The sequence below is a fragment of the Centruroides vittatus genome, unplaced genomic scaffold (assembly GCF_030686945.1).
Source record: "Centruroides vittatus isolate TY-2023 unplaced genomic scaffold, ASM3068694v2 contig_299, whole genome shotgun sequence".
NCBI lineage: Eukaryota > Metazoa > Arthropoda > Arachnida > Scorpiones > Buthidae > Centruroides > Centruroides vittatus.
In genome coordinates, this window is record NW_027121909.1 from 2,103,267 (window position 1) to 2,124,092 (window position 20,826).

The 20,826-nt window shown below is 29.3% G+C and overlaps 1 protein-coding gene across 1 annotated transcript in view; it reads right to left on the minus strand.

Moving 5' to 3' along the window:
* LOC136972635 (sodium/mannose cotransporter SLC5A10-like) overlaps positions 1 to 20,826 on the minus strand; it is a 77,557-nt gene that overhangs the window by 40,234 nt on the left and 16,497 nt on the right. The window contains exons 5-7 of the mRNA XM_067267233.1: positions 16,842 to 16,946; positions 12,902 to 13,007; positions 8,394 to 8,474 (exon numbers count right to left, since the gene is read on the minus strand). Of these exons, the coding sequence (XP_067123334.1) occupies positions 8,394 to 8,474; positions 12,902 to 13,007; positions 16,842 to 16,946 (292 nt within the window). The remainder of the gene's footprint in view (positions 1 to 8,393; positions 8,475 to 12,901; positions 13,008 to 16,841; positions 16,947 to 20,826) is intronic.

Below are 20,826 nucleotides of genomic sequence, written 5' to 3' on the forward strand. Positions count from 1 at the left end.
AAACCTATGTTGCTAAAAACAGTTTTTGAAAAAACTAACAACACAGTTGTCATGCAAGCTTTTAACAATGCCTGCTCAAAGCTTTGGCCAGATGAAATTCAACATGATGATGTAATTCTTAATCTTTCAGACCAAGCATCATACATAGTTCTCACTTTTAACAATTTGAAAGGAATGTACCCAAATATAAAACATGTTACTTGTTTAGCCCATGCTATTCATAGTGTGTGTGAATATATTTATGATGAGTACCCTGTAGTAAATTCATTTATGTCTGAAATGAAAAAAAAATTTTGCTAAAGTGCCCAGCAAGAGTTTAGCAATACAAGGACATTACTAGTCTGTCTCTTCCACCTGTTCCAATAGTAACTCACTGGGAAACTTGGATAAATGCTGCAGTGTTTCATTGTGAATATTTTCACAAAATTATTTGTCAATTATTCTGGAATATGACATAAACTGATATGGCAGATGTCATTTTATATAAAGGGATGGGATTTTAGTAATATGAAACATTATGGCTTTAAGATTAATTAAAGAATAAAAAATGTTAGAAATTAAAACCTTCCAAAAATTGCCACATTAATCAAGATTCTGACCTGGGCGGACCTCTTGGACATAAACCATTTGTTTGCTCTTTTATTAAAAGTGAGTAAAATTTTTAAAAAATTAAATAAATACAATTAAAATTATAATTGTATTATGATTTGTTTAAAAAATATTTTAAAATAAATACAATCATATAAGATTATGATTTTATTTATTATTTTTGTGTAATAATTTTAAAGATTAAAGCCATCAATGTTATTACTAAAGGCTGGATTTTTAGGTGTAAAAAAGGTGCAGAAAAAGGCTGAAAAGGAGCAGAAATAGGTGCAAAAATTTACATTTCAGAAAACACAATTAGTTTTATTCAAATAAAAATTTGTTATAGTACACGATATTTATCATTTTGATGTGTTTTTCGGTAAAGTTCATTTGCTTGTCTCCTAACAAATGTTTATATATGGAGAAAGATCTTTCTACTTCTACAGAAACAAATGGAGCAAACTGTGTTTTAATTCTCTGGTTCATATCTTCACAATGAATAAATTCTTGAATATCTGGTTTTTCTGAATCGACTGCTCAAGCTTTTCTTTTGCAAATCTCTCTAATTGGTCTAGAGTTTCTTTAACCATTCCCCACTGATATTCCATAGTATTTCTGGTTTCTTCCAAACTTTTCATTGCTTCAACTACGAACTTAAATGTGTGTAGTACCTAAAGTTCCTCTTCCAATTTTTGGTCTTTTATAATCTGTTGGATCTTATATATGGTAGCAGAAACTGCTGCCATATATAAAATTCAATTGCAGCCAGAAACTGACTGCAATTGTTTAAGAAATTCTGAAATTTTCTGAAAATATTCACAATGAAACACTGCAGCATTTATCCAAGTTTCCCAGTGAGTTACTATTGGAACAGGTGGAAGAGACAGAACTAGAAGTCCTTGTATGCTAAACTCTCGAAAAGAAACCAACACAACCAAAATGTTCAGAAACAGACTGAAACACAGAATCGGCACTTTCTCTCTTTCTTTTTTTTTGTTTTTTTTTATACAAGGACATTACTAGTCTGTCTCTTCCACCTGTTCCAATAGTAACTCACTGGGAAACTTGGATAAATGCTGCAGTGTTTCATTGTGAATATTTTCAGAAAATTTCAGAATTTCTTAAACAATTGCAGTCAGTTTCTGGCTGCAATTGAATTTTATATATGGCAGCAGTTTCTGCTACCATATATAAGATCCAACAGATTATAAAAGACCAAAAATTGGAAGAGGAACTTTAGGTACTACACACATTTAAGTTCGTAGTTGAAGCAATGAAAAGTTTGGAAGAAACCAGAAATACTATGGAATATCAGTGGGGAATGGTTAAAGAAACTCTAGACCAATTAGAGAGATTTGCAAAAGAAAAGCTTGAGCAGTCGATTCAGAAAAACCAGATATTCAAGAATTTATTCATTGTGAAGATATGAACCAGAGAATTAAAACACAGTTTGCTCCATTTGTTTCTGTAGAAGTAGAAAGATCTTTCTCCATATATAAACATTTGTTAGGAGACAAGCAAATGAACTTTACCGAAAAACACATCAAAATGATAAATATCGTGTACTATAACAAATTTTTATTTGAATAAAACTAATTGTGTTTTCTGAAATGTAAATTTTTGCACCTATTTCTGCTCCTTTTCAGCCTTTTTCTGCACCTTTTTTACACCTAAAAATCCAGCCTTTAGTAATAACATTGATGGCTTTAATCTTTAAAATTATTACACAAAAATAATAAATAAAATCATAATCTTATATGATTGTATTTATTTTAAAATATTTTTTAAACAAATCATAATACAATTATAATTTTAATTGTATTTATTTAATTTTTTAAAAATTTTACTCACTTTTAATAAAAGAGCAAACAAATGGTTTATGTCCAAGAGGTCCGCCCAGGTCAGAATCTTGATTAATGTGGCAATTTTTGGAAGGTTTTAATTTCTAACATTTTTTATTCTTTAATTAATCTTAAAGCCATAATGTTTCATATTACTAAAATCCCATCCCTTTATATAAAATGACATCTGCCATATCAGTTTATGTCATATTCCAGAATAATTGACAAATAATTTTGTAAATATTCATTTTAAGATATTGTTAGGTTTTTTAAAATCACTATTATATATCCTATTATTCAAAAAATTAATAAATCTGTAATTATAATGAAACTTACATCTATTGATTGATATTAGAATCTGCTAACAACTTGGAAAATCAAGCATTGGTTTGTGCATAAAATAGCCCCATAGAGAAGAAAACCTTTGCATACAGCATACTGTAAGTACATAGGTGCCAAGAGATAAGACACATCAAGGAACTTGACGAGTAACAAGGTACCTCGTTGCATATCCAGATACTGGTTGCAATGTAGAAAGAGAATCTAGAACTGAAAAAGGATAAAGGCAAAGAGGTACAGAGTGTGGTGTTAAATTTAGAAAAATTATTGATTATAGGTTGAAAGAGATTTTGCTTACTGAAAGACAAGATGAGAAGATGATAGCACATAGTAGGAATTTGTTTTAATGTGATTGGAAAAAAATTAAGAAAATTGCAGGAAATTAGTTCAGAAATTCACACAGTGAAAGTAATTTAAAGAGGTAGAGAATCTGCAATGAAAGCACTAATTATTATATAGAATAGACAGTGCAAGGTCATGCAATTGGAAAGGTTTCTCCAGATTGATAGAATTCATATTAGCAAGGAATAATAATGAAATTAACTGGGAAGTGGGAAGCAGTTGCTAAATGACTTTCCTTTTCATTGCTGAAGACATTTATTCTGTTTTTGAGAGAATATAAGAAATATATTATTAGAATGTATAATCAAAGACACAAAATAAGCCAGATATATCCTTGTCTATTAGACCAGACTTATTTGATTATCTTAAAATTAAATCATCATAAGCTTTCCAATAGAGCTTTATTATATTTTTATTAATAGAGCTTCATTTTCAAATAATGTTGTTTCTTAAAAAAAAATCATAATTGCATAAAATATTTTATAGAAAAACATAGCTAATTTTACTTTCTGCTTTTCTTTATCTCCTGTTTTACAGAAAAGGAACAAGACGACTAAGTTTAATTCACATTAAAGTGTCTAATAGTACTATAACTCAAAAACAAAGTATTGTATTTATATACTTATGATGCATGATCAAGATTTTTTAATAAAAAATGCTATTTCAGCTTACATATATATTAAAACATTACAAGAATTTTCAGTTCATTATAAAAAATGTTCACTCATAAGATAAATATATAAATATTTTGACTATAATTCACGAACTGTTTGACTACAAGTTCAAGCTACTAGCCTGATCTATATTACATAATTTAATTAATTATAAATCCATATAATTCAGAATATATTCTTCCTTACCAGATGTAGTAAGAGACATTTCTATTTATAAATAATATAAAATAAACTAGGTTCATAAGTTAGGCAGAAAATTTCTTAAAAATTAAATAAAATATGCAGCTATATAAATTGTTTAAAACAGCATAATACTCTCTGTAGTTAATTCTTTTAACAATATTTAAGACTGTGTATTAAAAAAATTTTTAATCTTTTATGAAGAGAAGAATTACTTATACAGTACTTATAATTTTTCTTCTTCAGAAAGAAAGAAAAAAGCAGAACCTGATTTTAATCTCTTATTAAAGACATTAAATTATCTGTGATAGACTGGTGGACAAAACTTAAGGACAAAGAAGAAATGGGCATGTATATGAAAAACTACATGTGGTTGTAGACCAAGAAGAAAACAATAGTATTGACAGCATATTCAACATGATTTAATATAATAATTATGTTCAAAGGAAATACACAGGATGTCAAAAGAGGGTGTTTTTGTAAAAGGTGCATATTGTCCAAAGACATGGTTGTACAAAAAATGCACAATACTTACTACAAACAATCCTTAGCATCATGTCAGTAAGGGATATGGCCACCGTGAAGTGCGATGCAACTTTGTACACGACATGGCCTACTCAGAACAACATGATCCAGGAGCTGTTGAGGCAAGTGGTCCCACTCCTCTTTCACTGCACAGATGAGGGTCTCCTTGTTTGTTGGTGGATATTGTCGACCAGTAATACGTCTCCCCAAGACATCCCATACATTTTCAGTTGGATTCAGTTGAGAATGGGCTGGCCAGACTATGCAATGGATATCCTCACTGTCAAGACACTCCTCTACAGCCTGTGTATGATGACCAGGCACATTATCATCCATAAAACAAAACTTTTCACCAACAACACCTCGAAAAAATCGAATATGTGAAAGCAGAACTTCGTCAATGTACTGTTGGCCAGTCATGATTCCTCAAATCAAGCACATACAGGTCCTTACAGCCATTGACCATGATGCCTGCCCATACCATGATACTGCAAGTCCAATATCAATCCTTTTCCTGAATATTTTCAGGACGATAAGCACTGCTAACCTCGTGCCATATCAGTTGCCATCTAAAATCAGACAATAGACTGAATCTACTCTCATCTGAGAAGAGCATGGTAACCTAGTTGTCATTAGTCCAATTGCGATACAGACGGCACCATTGCAAACGAGCACTTCAGTGAACTCTCGAGAGTGGGACACACACAACAGATCTTTGAGCGTATAGTCTTTTCTTTTGTAAACATCTTGCAACAGTTTTATGAGCTATCTTAGTTCCTGTGGCTGCCTAAATTGACTTGCCAGTTCACCAGCTGTGCTGTGTCAGTTCCTTTCTGCTGAAAGAACAATATACTGATCTTATTGGCATATCACACTGCTAGGATGACCTTCCCTCTTGTCCCCATAGCCTAGAAATGATACTGTACATGATGTTAAATTCACAGGCAACATCTGTTATTTGTTGCCCTTCTTCCATCTTTCTGATTATTCTTCCACAAGTAAAATCATCCAAATGATGCTTGGAAGACATGTCCAGAATTTCATTATTGTAACTTCACTCCTTCCTGTTTAAATTTCATATCCAATGAAAACTGACTGCAGGTGCAAATTACCTGAAATCTCTTACCTGTGCTGTCACATTATCAACACATGTGGAACTCAAACATTTGCATAAGTTTTACATAACAGAGTATATCACAATTTCAAACATATTTCAACAGGCTGCTGCGGTTCAGTTTCTAACTGTAATTGTTGGAAATAGCATGTGTCCTTAAGTTTTGTCCACAAGTGTATATAGTTCTCACATCTGTTTTACTTAATATTTCATTTGATAAGCCATTATTATACACAATAATCCTTTTGTTTATGCTTGTTCCTAAACTACTTATGTTTATATTGGTTTTGAATTGAATTAATGAACATAGAATAACTGAATATCCAATATGTTATAATAAATAGAATGATAAAAAAAAAATGGAAACATTTTAAATACAAATACAAATTCAATAAATCCAAAATCAAGAATAAGAAAAATACTTATTTGTTCCAGCATTTAATTTATTTTTTAATATTTTTATAAACATGAATCTTAAAGATTTAATTATTTAAATTTTCAATATACGTTTTTTTTAATCTAAAATTTGCTGGAACAACACTACTTTCCAATAAACTTTTCTTGATGTAAAAAAATAGTAAATACATAAGATGGAAAAAGATGAAAACATTACAGATAATTTGAAAGTATAAAAAAATTAGATTCAAGGTAGATTCACATTGTTTAAAACTAAAATTTGTTTTATCTTAAGTTCCACAATTAAACCTGGAGAAAATTTTCAAATTGTAGATCAGAGAAAATTCAAGAATGCTAATTTATAAAAGGATTTATTAGTATTAAGATAATCTTTTTCCTCTTATAAGAGCAGGAAAAAATATTTCATTACTATATAAGTTATAACTAAACTATAACATGTAAAAAAGATACTGCATATGTTGCTAATGTACTTTTTAATTATTAATGTAATATGTTTCAATTTAGCAAGTTTTAAATATTTTTATATTATATATATGAGCAGTATTTTATAAATAATAATTTCATTTATTACTTTAAAAGAAAGTCCATTTCTAAAAGTTCTCTCATTCTAAAAACTAATTACATGTTTTTCAATTTTAATAAAAAATAGTCAAGTCATAATTATCATTACAAGTTTAAAAATTAATGTTAAAATTAAAATTAACTCGTGAGACGATTTTTGCAAGGAACACCGGTAACAGGTTCGTTTTGGAGTTGTAGTTAAAAATTATAGATTTCTATAAAAGAAAATTTAAATCCACTGGCCTAATTATAGCAATTAAAAAATTTTTAATTAAATAATGATTAATATTAAATTTCTGACATATTATTTTCAACAAAACGACCATTGAAGAAAGTAACTAATCTTTAGAATACATCTAAATTATTATATATTGATTAAAATCATTCTACTTCAAATTCAAATACTTTTTCAAATTTCAAGATTAAATACACATTTCTTTCAATGTATCACAATAGAATAATTATAAATGCATAGTTCTGCATGATCAAGAATTCCTATAAAAATTTATAGGTGTTATAACATCACATCACTATTAATTTATAGACAAATGTAATTAAAATTATTTTTTGCTTCATCATTGCATCATTATGACAAGCATATTACTGCTTAGTAAAATGTGCATTTGATATCCTATTCATTGTGCTGAAAATTGATAATCTGAAAAATATAGTTAATACATAAGTTCCAATATTTATCTTCCTTAATTTAAAAATATCTTATTTTAACATATAATAATTTATTTATTAAATGTAATTTTAATTATAGAATTAATATTAAATCATTTTTTATTGTTATACAGAAATTAACTTTTTAGAAAAAGCTAAAAATTTTGAACAAATATTTATAAAATTATCAATAAAACAAAATAAAAAAAATTCATAACATATAAACCTACATTTAAAATATGCAGTCAAGAGCTTGAAATCCATAAATATATTTATGATTAGTTAAAATGGCAAAAATTATTCTGATCTATATATGATTTATAAGATGGTATAAAAGTATTAAATACAAAATAGTAAAATTATAGTTATTAAAAAATTTGTGAGATAAGCAGAAGGTCGGGTTTATCTTCACTGACCACTTACACTGCATGGGTTGGCAAAACCCAATCTCATTGACGTTTCGGATGGCTAGGAGCAAAAAGTGAGTGGGGAGGTGCATCGGTAAGTCGACAGGCGTCTTGGATTGATGGAAGACAGGTTAACAAATAAAACATTTATTGAATAACTAGAATAAAATACAAGGTGATTACAACTATTCTATGATACTATGCAATTAAATGCGGTTATATGCAAGTAGATATGAAGCTCTACAAGTTCTAAACAAACAGGTTGCTATGAGCTAAGCTTATTGCCGTTGCAGGAGAGAGTTTACAAAGGTCCTAACAAAATACCTCTTGGTGTGAGATTGAACGATATAATTCAATGTATGGCGGTCACCGACAATGTGGAAGAGTTGCTGTAGGTCTTCTCTGACGGGACTTCATTCCTGGGCATGGAGAACGAATAGACACAAGTGTAAGAACAACTTCCTATGCGAGTGCTCTAAGTTTCCGATAGGACGTGCTTTTATAGCTTTAGTGTGGGAAGCAGTCTGTTGTTGACAATGAATTGCAAATTCTTGACAGCTAAGTGTCAACTTTCCCACCTAACTGTTGATAGTTACTGGAGACCCTCTGCTTATCTCACAAATTAGCTTAAAATTATTAGTAAATTCATGCATTAATAAACTTAGGATGAAATGGAGATATGAAATCCATTTTTCTGACTTTTTGTACTGTTTTCTACATAAAAAAATTAGTTTTATACCTTTTACAGCAACAATAACTGCTCCAATTATCATTACTAAGCACTGTAATGTATCAGTATAAATCACAGCTGCTAAACCACCTAAAAAACAAAAAATTCACATCTAGTATTTGTTAAAAAAATAATGAAATATCTTTAAATAAAGTTTTTGTCTTTTTAACAGGACCAGAAAATAATTTGAATATAATACAGTATAATGTTGAAGAATTACTGATGTTAAATATTTTAATTTTACTGGCTATTATTTTAAAATAGAGAAACATTAGGTATGTCATGTGACTTTATCACTGCAACCAGTGCAAAAGCTTCTCAGATAATATTAAATACAAGAATACACCCATATAACATCTCAGTTAAAATTTTCCTGATAGAATGTCTTTTGTCTTCTGAAAGACAAACTTCATAGAATGTATATATTTCAATACAATGCTAACCAATGGAGATATAGAAATTTATATTTGCATCAATACATTTTTAACAAACAGATATTTGAGAAAGTCTCAACCTATATTCCATATATGAGGCTGTACCAAAAGTTTGAGCAATGATCTATTACTTTTAGATATTTGAATTAACACAGAAGATAAATGTGCAACAAATACTTCCTTCTATCAGCCATGTGAGATTCTTAGTAGTTCATGTGCATTTTTATCTACACTGCAAAGCTTGATAGAAAAATGAGTGACATTAACTCTTCATTTTGCAAGCAAGCTGTCATTGATTTTCTTTCCAAAAGCAAAACCACCAATTCCTCCCAATGTGTGCAATTGCTGAAGAAAGTGGGACAAACCCTATATGACAAAACACTGTCATCCTGCAGTTTGACAATGTACTGTACATCTTCACAAAGCAGAACACAAAGGATGCAACTGAGAAGATGGACTAGGAATGTTGCCTCATCCTATGTACAGTCCTGACCTTTTCTTGTCAGATTTCTATCTGTTTGGTGTTAAAGATAAAGATAATCAAGGTTTGAAGATGATAATGCTGTCAAGGTTGAGATTTTACCTTTACATTGATAGTGCTGAAATGGACATTGGCATTTTCAAACTATTGGAATAATGGCAGAAATATATGGCCTGATCCAACAACTGTGTCAAAAAGTAAACTTACCACATTACCACAAATAGCACTAAATCTGATATCATTCAATTCATATATTTTAACTTGGCTCAAGACTTTCAGTATACTGTATGTCTTGTAAAACTGGTAGAATGATGGAAAATTGTTTGAAATATTTATGCATGATTTTAAGTCTCAACAAAGGAAATGTCAGCAATATCATAGCAACATTTCCCATAAGACAAAGCCTAACCCATTTTCATAATGTCAAACAATAAGTCAAATCAATTTTTTGTACTTCTATGTCCTTAAATAATTCAATTTTGTTACATATTATCCACAAAGATCTTGTTTATAAATAGGATTTATTACACTGGTGTAGTTTCGAGTTAGCAAATGGAGGAAAACTTAGACAAAAATAAGATAAAATATCTTTTTCATCTACTTATAAACAAGATGTATACATGGATAATACATAAACAAAATTTAAGTCAAATCAATTCTACAAATTACAGAAGTATCAGAGACATTTTTAATGCAATTTATTGCATTAAAAAATTGCATTTAAAAGATCTGTTTGTTAATAATGATATTGTTTGGTGATGAAATGAAATTTTATCCTATGACTATATTTCTAAACATATTGTAGTGCTCCGACACTATTTGTATTTTATTAGTTACATGATAATAATAATATAAAAGAGTATCAGGTTTTGTTTTATATGCCTTTTGTCATGAATTGTGTTTTGGATGTCGTGCCGACGTGTCGTGATTGGCTCGTAGCCGGTTACGTTGTGGATCACGTGATCTCGGGTAGAAAGGGGTATAAAAGGTGCCCTTCCACACAGGAGAGGGACTTTTTGTTTTCGGGTTTCTTCGGACGACAAGATTGAAGGTAAGAGCTACTGCCATCTTTTGAGAAGGGTGACGGTTTTTGAGCACAAAGAGAGACAGAGAGAAATCCATTTCCATCGGCGTCACGAAGACTAAGGGGGACAACTGTTGTGTTGAACTGTAATATAGACTAGGAAGTGTGTGTGTGTAGAGAGACTTATTTTCAACAAACTGGTGCTCAACTGAATACGATCTCCTGTGTAAATATTGTAATTGACTAGTATATAACTAATTAGTGTGTTTTAGTTATAGAACTGTAGAATCTCTTTGTTACTGTTATCCTTGTAACCTTATTGTAGCCCACTCAGGTGGGTATGTTTGATGCTTTCTAAAGGAATATATTAGTATTGTACAACAAGGAATTGTGTGGTTCTCCTCTTTTTTTTTGTTGGCCTTTATTTTTCTCTTACCTCTTACCAACCCTGTATACTTCGGTAATCCCACAGATCTACAATATATAAGTAGAAAATAATCATATGTTTTTGTTGTGTTCTAGAAAATTGAATTAATATTTTGAGTTGACCTTGTAACACATAACTTTTTTCATTTAAAATAATGAAAAATAGATTCTCAGAATGTCTGATTTACAGGAACAAATAACTAATCTTAAGGGAATGCCTACATTGTCTGAAAAATATCTTGTGTCAATAATAATAATAATTTTCTATATAATATTTTAATGTCATTCTTCATATAGTTATCAATATTCTAGAATCAGGTTCAAAAGGAGCTTTTTTAGAATGTTAATTTTTTTGTGGTATGTTTTAATAATTATAACAAGGCTTGTTAAAATAAATTTATTTGCACTTCTTATATTTGATCCATGCATTTCTGATGAAAACTACTTTGTGAGATATAAATTAGAAAATAAATCTCTTTTTTGCCCATATCAGTTATCCTTTTAGTATGTTTTAATGCTAACTTTATGTAATTTACTGACATAGATCATAAATTAAGTTATCATATGTTAATCAATAATTTTCTTTTAAAAACTTATGAGTTTGTGTCTTTGTTTCATGACAACAGTGTCACTATATGTTAAATCTATTTGAAGATCAGAACAGATTAAAACACTTCCTAACATAGGCCTGGAACACTTCCTAAAAATTATTTAATTATCAATATATTCTGATAATTAATTAAATTATTATTCTTTTCATTATACTGAAACTGAGTCAATTGTTTATCATTGTTGTTATATTTTTAGGCTTTTATCCACTTAATAATACTGATACAATTGATGTGATTAATATAAAATTCCTACTTCTAGCCCTTCTGTTTATGAATATTAATTATTTCATTACAATTATCCTTTTAGGACTATAATGTCTTTTTTGGGACTTATCATACATGGAGACCATTTTCAAATTTTAGTTTTTATTTAACATTAAAATGTAATTCTTAACTGTTTTTACAATAAAAATCTTATTAAGAGGCTGTAAATCTGAATATGTGATTAATCTTGCAATTAAAACTTTGAATTTAACTTTTCTGGTGATTTATCAAATGACAGATGAAGCTAGAACTGATATGGATAATTTGATATTCTCATATGACATTGTTCTAGTTCTGTATATGTCCAATGTAAAACTCGTGTTGTTAGTATTGAGTTTAATTTATTGTTTCATTCATTTGTTAAGTGTTTCTTTTATTTGTTCATGTTCTGTGTGCTTGGCCTGTGAAAATTCTAAATATTTGTACACTTTTCTCTAATCCATAAATTCAATAATGTCTCCATTTCCAAACACAAAGTCCTCTGTCTTCAGGATTCCTTTTGTATGTAACTTTTTTGCATTTGTCTAGGCCAAACTATTTGTTTGTCAGTGGGTGTGTGTAATTTTTATTTGTTAAATTAGTTAATTTTCAATAGTTAAAGTAGTTATGCATATATAGATGCATAGAGTTTTATATAGTTCACTTACATATTATTTTGCCTTATGTATTGTGTTGTTTTGTTACACTTGATGTTGTATCCATACTTTGTATTGTCTAACCTATTGGACAGTGAATTTAAGGCCAAACAGAATTGAAGTGGACTTGAAAAATTTGTTTGAAAAATTATTTGCCTTATATATATTGGATTTGTTTTAGTGAATGTGTTGTGATGTCTAATGTGTAATATCATTCTCCAGTGTTGTGTTGTGTCTTCTAGAAATGAAATAAACATCTAATGTATTTTGTATAGGTGTGGTGTGTATAATAACCATAAATATGGAATATTTTTATATGTTTTCCTACAATCTCTGTATTCCATGTATAGGTGTGCATTGTTAGTTATTCTATAAAAGTGCACAAAATTTCAGTCTTTGCATTCCATGTGGTTTCTATAAAAATCTTTTAGCCTGCCTTAATACAAAGCCATATAGTCAAGTAGTCTTCTACATGTGTATTGTATTGTTTGTGTTATGTGTATGTTTTAAATTTCTTAAAATATTTTTAAAAACTTCTTTCATTAACTTTGGTGTTTTGATTTTAGAATTAGGGTTTTTTAAATCTTTTGTTTTTTTTTTAAATTCTAATTAAATAATTAGAAAAAATTATAATCATAATACCTGTCACAGTACAAATTCCAGTCATTGCTAGTAGAAGAAGAACAGCAATATATAAATTCCATTGAACAGCTTGCTGAATAAAAATGGCACCTGAATATAAATTGACCTAAAATACAATAGGTAAAAATAAATTATTATTAAAAATAATTTTCATAAACATTTTATTTTACATCAAAATAGTATAATGAAAAATTGTTTTACAGATCCCTTTTACTTTAGTAAACTGCATCATTTCTGTATGTATGGCATTTTCCTTGAGTAATCAAATCAGTACTTAATACTGTAAATTAATATTTATTGTATTTTTATTCAACAATATTCTAATTTTAGTTCTGTTTGTTAATCATAGTTTTCATTTTGTGGAAATTTTATAACTTTATATATATATATATATATATATATATATATATACATACATACACACACACACACACACAATACACCATACTCTCCGTCTGTAATCAAAGTACCTGGAAACTTATTACAGGAAAAGAGCATATTCTTGATAAATCAAACTCTTAATAATCTGCCTTCTCAATTATCCAGCATATTCTCAAGTATAATCACCTATAAACTTCCATTTACATAAAAATGTTAGTCATGTCACACGTTCTGTTTTTCTGTTTACTTGGGTTTCATTTCTGTGTTCAGGTATTGCACGTCAACAAACCGTATTATTTGTCTGCCTACCTCCAAAAAGAATCAACAAGAGCAACAGTTCACATCAGTCATTGCCTTTAGGAAAGCTTCACACATTTACATTTTCAGTAATTTGGCATTCTCACTTAGCAGTATCCCACTGTGCAAGGAATGGCCAGATTAGCAAGCATATAGTATATTGTGATTTTGATTCATTTTGAAACTTTTATAGCAATAAATCAATTATTTTTATGTACAAGATATTTTTTCCCTCTCTCCATAATTTATAGTTGTATATTTTTTTTTATTAGAATAGTATTAAATAGCATCTCTTCACTTTGTTCTATACATTCATATATTTAACAGAGGAAAAAATGTTTTAAAGATAGTTTAAGGTAAACGTACCGGTAGTGGACACTTTAAGGAAAACTTTTCAATTTTTTTGAAACTGGACCCCTATTTGGAAGCCTTATAGCTTAAAAGTTATATTGTCTGTTAGACAAAAATCTTCCTTCACTCACTCTAAGGATTTTAATTGTGTCGGTCTCATTAAAATGTATTCTCATAGAATACATTTTAATTTAATTTATTTTGTAAGGTTGAAAATGTTTCAGCAGTGGACATTGAAAAAATTGAGACATTTAGTAATGGACAGGCATTTGCACCATTAGTGGACAAGGAATGTAGAAATGATTATATTCAAGATGAAATTGTTTTTATTTTTCACAACTTGCAGAATATGATAGCCTTTACTATAAAGAACAAGAACACTGTGTTAATTATAATGACAATTCATAATTAAATTAAATTAATTAAAATATCAAATTGTACAAATGTAAATTACATGTGCATCGTTTGTAATGTTTTTATGAAAATTGAACTAGTAAGTATTATGAAACAAATATAAAACATTACAAAGTTAGTATAAGAAACTTTGTTATTGTTGCATTATTCTTAACAAATACAAATGTTGAAGTAAATGAGACCAGTTTTAACATACTGGAATGGATTATTGTTACACTTGATATTAAACACTTAAAAATAATAGTATAAAACTGGGTTCTAAGTTACATTTAGGAGAACTCAAATATTAACGCCAGCATAGTTTAAGGAAATAATTGTTGCATTGTTAATTTGTGTCGAACTACTTATTTATGTCACTGCCTTTTGGGAATTGACAGCGACCCTCTCTTCCAAAACTTAGAGGCTTATGAAGCCTTGAGTCAATATGAGAGATTTATCATTTGTACATCTTTTTCATTTTTAGCAAATACACTTTTCATCCTATTTATGAAATTAAACACAATTATTTTTGCGATATTATCACTGATTAAACTGGTAACTTTCTTTTCTTACCAGACAAGGTGGCAACTACAAAATCGTTTTCACGCAGGATGTTTGATTCCCTTTCCTTTTTAATGGTATTCCAAGTGTGACTTCCAAACATATTCTTCCTCTGAGTCCCATTTGAAGTCCCTTCGATACTTTCTCCCCTTTCTTCTGTATCTTTCGATTCCCTAATTGTTGAACTTGGTCCAATAGTTTCATTTGAAGGGGTTCAATATTTTTCTTGAAACTGCATAATGTCTTCTTCTTCATCTTCCATAGTGTCTTCTACATCTAACGTAACGTCATTTGTACTACTGCCATCCGATGAAATCCAAGAACTTTCATCTTTTGATGATGTCTCTTTCTTTCTCATTTTCTTCTTTTGTTGTCTTGTAGTCTTCATTTTCGTAGCTTTCTCTTCAGCTTTCCTTTTTTTCTCAGCAGTCTGTTCTTCCTTCTTTCTCTGTCTTGCCAAAGCTCTCTTCCTTTTCAGTTCTAGTTCCACTATTTTCTTCTTTTCCTTGTTTTCATAATATTTCTGCCACAACAATGGTATTGCCAGTGTTTGAAGTACTAGGTCCTTCATTTTGATAGTGGTAGTCATTATGAATATCATGAATATATGATAATGTTGGAGCGGGTCCCATTTTCTTAAATTTGTAAGTGTCACCTTTCATGAACCTCCAGTGTTGACCAAGGAACTCCATGTTTATTTGCAGCTGTGTTAAATGGAATCCCACAATGGACATCATTTACTGCATCCTTGACTCTGTCTTCTTCATAAGACCACCACTTTCACTTTCGTGATGGCATGTTTCTCGATCTGGAAAAAAATACTGGATGTGCATCTAAGGCTTATGATTTTAAAGCTGAACTGAATGAAGAGGATGCAAACAACCTTTTATCAAAATACATCTCTACTGGAGACTTTGCTATGAATGTCCACTGTTAATGCATGTTTTGTCCACTATTGAAACACCTCATTTCAATAAATGGACATTCACGGTTTAATAGTGGACACCCCCTATCCATGACTAGACAGAGTAACCAAAAAATGCCTGAATCAACACTGTATGTTACTTAACATTAGGTGATTTAATTTTTGACTTGAAACTGATTAAACGTGAAAACTTCATTTTCACTAGTTGTGGCCACCTCTTGTCCACTACTAAAAATATACGATATTTTTGTTTCATTAGTGGACATCTCATTAAATTGACTTGGAAAATAAAACTACTATCAGGAAGGTCTTAAAACATACCAACGAAGCTCATATTAATAGTATATCACCAAAAAACTTCCGTGAAACTAACTGTTAATACAGCAAGCGTGATTTCACTTACCTAGTCCTTAATGAAACGGACAGCAGACTCACTTGTCTTCATACATCAGCAGGAACGCCATCACTAATGAGCACGGGAAAACATTCCATGATGTACTAGAAAAGGGTCAGTGCGAGTTACCACTACTAGAGGGTTCTGTCTACTGAATGATTTGTATGTTCGAACAGTGAAACCATCTACAACCTTATTACTCATATTTGAAGTTCAGTGTCCACTACTAATGCAGTGTCCACTACCGGTACATTTACCTTAATTCTTTTATCTGATTTTTTTTTATATTTAGAATAAAAGAATTAAACTATCAGAAAAAAATACAAAAAATGTGATATATGTATATATCTCATTTTTTGTATTTTTTTTCCGATTTTTTTTCTAAGGACTACATTTATTTGCATTATGATATTTTACTATTTGAAAAATGTCACTGAAATTACATTCCCCTAAAAAAATTATGACTTATTTCAACTAGAAGTAATTAAACCCCTCAAAATGAACACAGTTAAAACTCACTATTTTCAAAATGCTTCTTAATGTAGTTTATAGCACTTTAATTCTTCTAATATATATTTTTTTAACTATAAAAGATATAAGATTGATCTCTGTTTATAAAATTAATGTATAGTACTTACTGAAATTTTAGTAAAAATATAAAGAGTCAGGGAGAGGATAGCAAGGTAAGTCCGTATTCTTTTTCCACCAAAACGCTTTGACATGAATTCAGGTAAGGTACAAACCTGAAAATTAGTAATTAAACACATAAAAAACAATATTTTTAATAACATATTAATTGAATTTAAAAAAGATAAAATATAATTTTTAAATTAACATAAAAAATTTGTTACTGCAAAATTTACTGCATAAAACCACAGCATCAATATTTGCATTCTGAACTGATAGGAAGGAGGAGGAGGAAAAGCTATAAACTTATACTAAAAGAAATAAATCTTGATACAAAAGGAATGCAATTAATAATTGCAACTTTTCAAGCTGGAAAGACTTGAAAAATGTCCTATCAAATGACAAAATTTACCAACATATTCTTAGAATTCAAATAACAATTTTCCTGCACACTGTCTTTGACTCATTAATTCAATGGAGATTTATTTTCTTAAGATTTTCAATTAACAATATTACATAAGATATAAAAAAACTTGTTATTGTTCAAAATACATTTTAATGACATTAATAAAGTCTAGATCATTTATAGTATTGCCTACTGAATTAAATCAATACACATTTAACAATGGGTATAGTTTAAAGAACATTTTTGTCCTGAACCATCTTCAGGCATGACAATTAGTATTCTTTAAACTTCACCAACTGTTAAAAGGTACATTGATTAATTCAGCAAAGTAATTTACAATAGTTCATTCTTATAATATTGCCTTTCAGCTAAGTCAAAAACTGACTCCTTATTTAGTTAAATCAGTAATATATGTAATTATTAATAAAATAAAAAATTGAAGTTATGAAATATTTAAAAACATTAGTGATTAGTTATCAGTTTCACTTTTATTGACTGAAAATATAACTACTGTTCAGTGATAATATAAATGTATCTGTATTCATTATTATAGCTAGAAAATATTATTTTATCATAATCATAAAATCAAGTAACAAAATCAAAGTTCCAAACTTTTTGTGAATACAAAAAGATGATGTAATTATTGCATTAATCTTTTGGATCAGTCCTGAATGAATTTGTTAACAATTAAAAGTTCTATTTTCTAATACACAATGATTAAGACATATAATAAATTTATTCAGACTATTTCTATTTCCAAAACAACCAGCTAAATCAAAATTACAGTATTACATTAACACCAAAACAAAACTCTTACATTCCTTGACACATTTAAATATAATACAATAATAAAATATCTTGCTTGAATTACTTAAATTATACCATCTGAAAAAAATTGAAGAAAAGAATTGAAAATTGAATAAAATTGAAGAAAATTATTCTTCTAATTTATACATAATACTTATAAATATCAAATGTTGCACAATCTAATAAAAATTAACGATTAATATATTCCAATAATGATCACTAATAAAATTTGATTGATGTAAAAAAACAACTCCAGCTTCTTAAAATAAATAAATACGATATTTTACTGGAGTTCACTTTATTAACAAGTTTTTCTCTAGTGCTTTTAAAATTTGGGAGAAAAAAAAAAACGCGATATAAGGATGGGTGATATAAAGAGGGACTACTGTAGTTCTAAAATTGTTACATCTATGCATTAAAGATTTACAAAATACTAGCAGTTATCCGGCATTCAGGGCCGGTTTTGGACTGTTAGCCGCCTGCGTGCTACAAATATTTGGCCGCTTTTATCAATCGGACATTCCAATATTGAACGCTGACTAAGCGTTTATCTCAACGTTCGTTGAAAGTCGTTCTTTCTTCGACGTTGAAGTGGCGCTGTTGTCAACGCTGATTCAACACACTCAGCACTCAACAAATATGTTGACTGCTACTTCCCAATGAATTATGGGTAATTGGTGAGACATTTGAATGAAATCCATCTTGTTGAGATTGGAATTATGGGAACTGATTATTCCCAATGAATTATGAGAACAACGACGGAACGTCGTTGATGACGTCAAATTGTTGGTTTCAACACAACACGCGTGTTGAAAAGTAGAATGTCCCGAATGCCGATCGCGAAAAAATTCAAAACCTAAGCCAACCCACGAGTGCCTAATGGAATGTTTTATGACAGTTTCGTATAGTTGACAGGGGTTAAAAAATCTATAAAAATATTTTATGTACAGTAAGTTTAATTTTTATTCAAATCAAGCCATCCCGTACATAACAGGCGTCTTGGTTCAAAGTTATGTTTTAGCGATGCCATAAAAGAGAATTTGCAAATTAAAATGTAATTAATGTAAAGAAATTTTTCTTATTTAGTATATAAATACAATATAGCCTACAGTATGTGTATATAAAAATTCATTTTTTAAATATGAATATTTAAATTAATAACGTTCATGCGCATCTTTGTTTATTTAAATTTCCTTTTGGTTCCATCAACAATTAAAACAATAGTGTAAGTATCGCCTTATGATTAGAGGTACGGGAATACAGGCTCATTAGCAATGAAAATTAAGTATAAACACAAAACTTGTACCTTGTACCGACTGTTCACAATGTGTTACGTAAGTGTAACCCTAAACTTAATCATAACACTTTAACATAAATAAATAACTAATAAAAAGTTTACAAACTCCAAGTTTTTATGCTTTTTGCGTGATTTAAAACAAGAAACAATCGTAATGTTATGGAATTCCCACAGTTGAATTTTTCTCTGGTTCAACGATGAATCCCTCATCATCTTGCTCGCACTTAAGTTTTCTGATGCAAAACACCTAGCATATATATTCTTCGGCGTTATTTAAATCTATAAACTGCACAGCTATACTATATCATCAGTCGTCATGCAAACAAGTCATCAAGTCATCATCCATTTCATCACCGACCACTATATTAAAATTATATTTGAATCTTTTTTCTTTTTTTTTTAACGTGCACTCAGCCGTCCTAGGAATTTGTCCGCCTGCATGCATGCATGCATGCACGCACTGCACACCTACTAGAACCGACATTGCCGGGAAATTTTTGATATTGTATTCTCCATACAATAAAATGTAGATAAAACGGTTAAACAATATCTTTAAAAAAATAAAATTTAATAGAACAGAATAAGAGAGAAAAATCTACTTTAAAGGAAAAAAAACAATCGATCTTATTTAAATTCATTTAACAAAACATATGAACAATCAGATTTTGAGAGAAACGGACCTGACATTCATGCTCAGAATTATGAAATGGCGCAATTTCATTGGTCACGTAGACAGGAATCGATGTTGTCATTGAAAAACATCGATTCCTGTCACAGTCTTTATAGCCGTTGACTTCCTTCTGCACGAAACGATAACATTAGAAAAAATTTAGACGTCTTGAATTAACTGTAACTACAGTATCATTCACAGCCGAATATGAAATAGTAATCGGCCAATGAATAAAATTTTGCGAAAAACGGACCAATTATTGAAACTCGGCATCTCGAAAACCTATTTTGTGAGTATTCATAACTTTGTATTTAGTAATTTTCCTATTCGAATGCTACCATTCGAAAGAAAGGAGGCTTGTTGGGAGAGGGAGTTTGAAGTTAATTGGACCAAAAATAGTCATTGACCTCAAGGATGAGATGAGGGTCCTTGAAAAATCTCATTGCTTTGTTCAAACTATATCAAAATGTATAAAGAACTAACTAACTTTCTTTATATATTAGATATATAAAATTAAGCAATCACACAATTTTCTTTGTATGATTGTTTAAGTATAAATTAAATTTTAAAAATGTTTTTTAAATAAATTTCACAACTTCTAACGCTATTTTCATTTTGGCTCAATAATGAAGTATATAAATGGAACATCATTGTTATACTAGAAGAATTAGACTAATTCAAAATTTAAAAGTTTATAAATATAGAAGAGAACGAAAATAAATAATTTTATTCTACAATACAGAAATAATTAAAATTGATCGATAAACTTTCAATTTCAATAAATGTTCCACAAATGTAACATACCATCTTTCATAA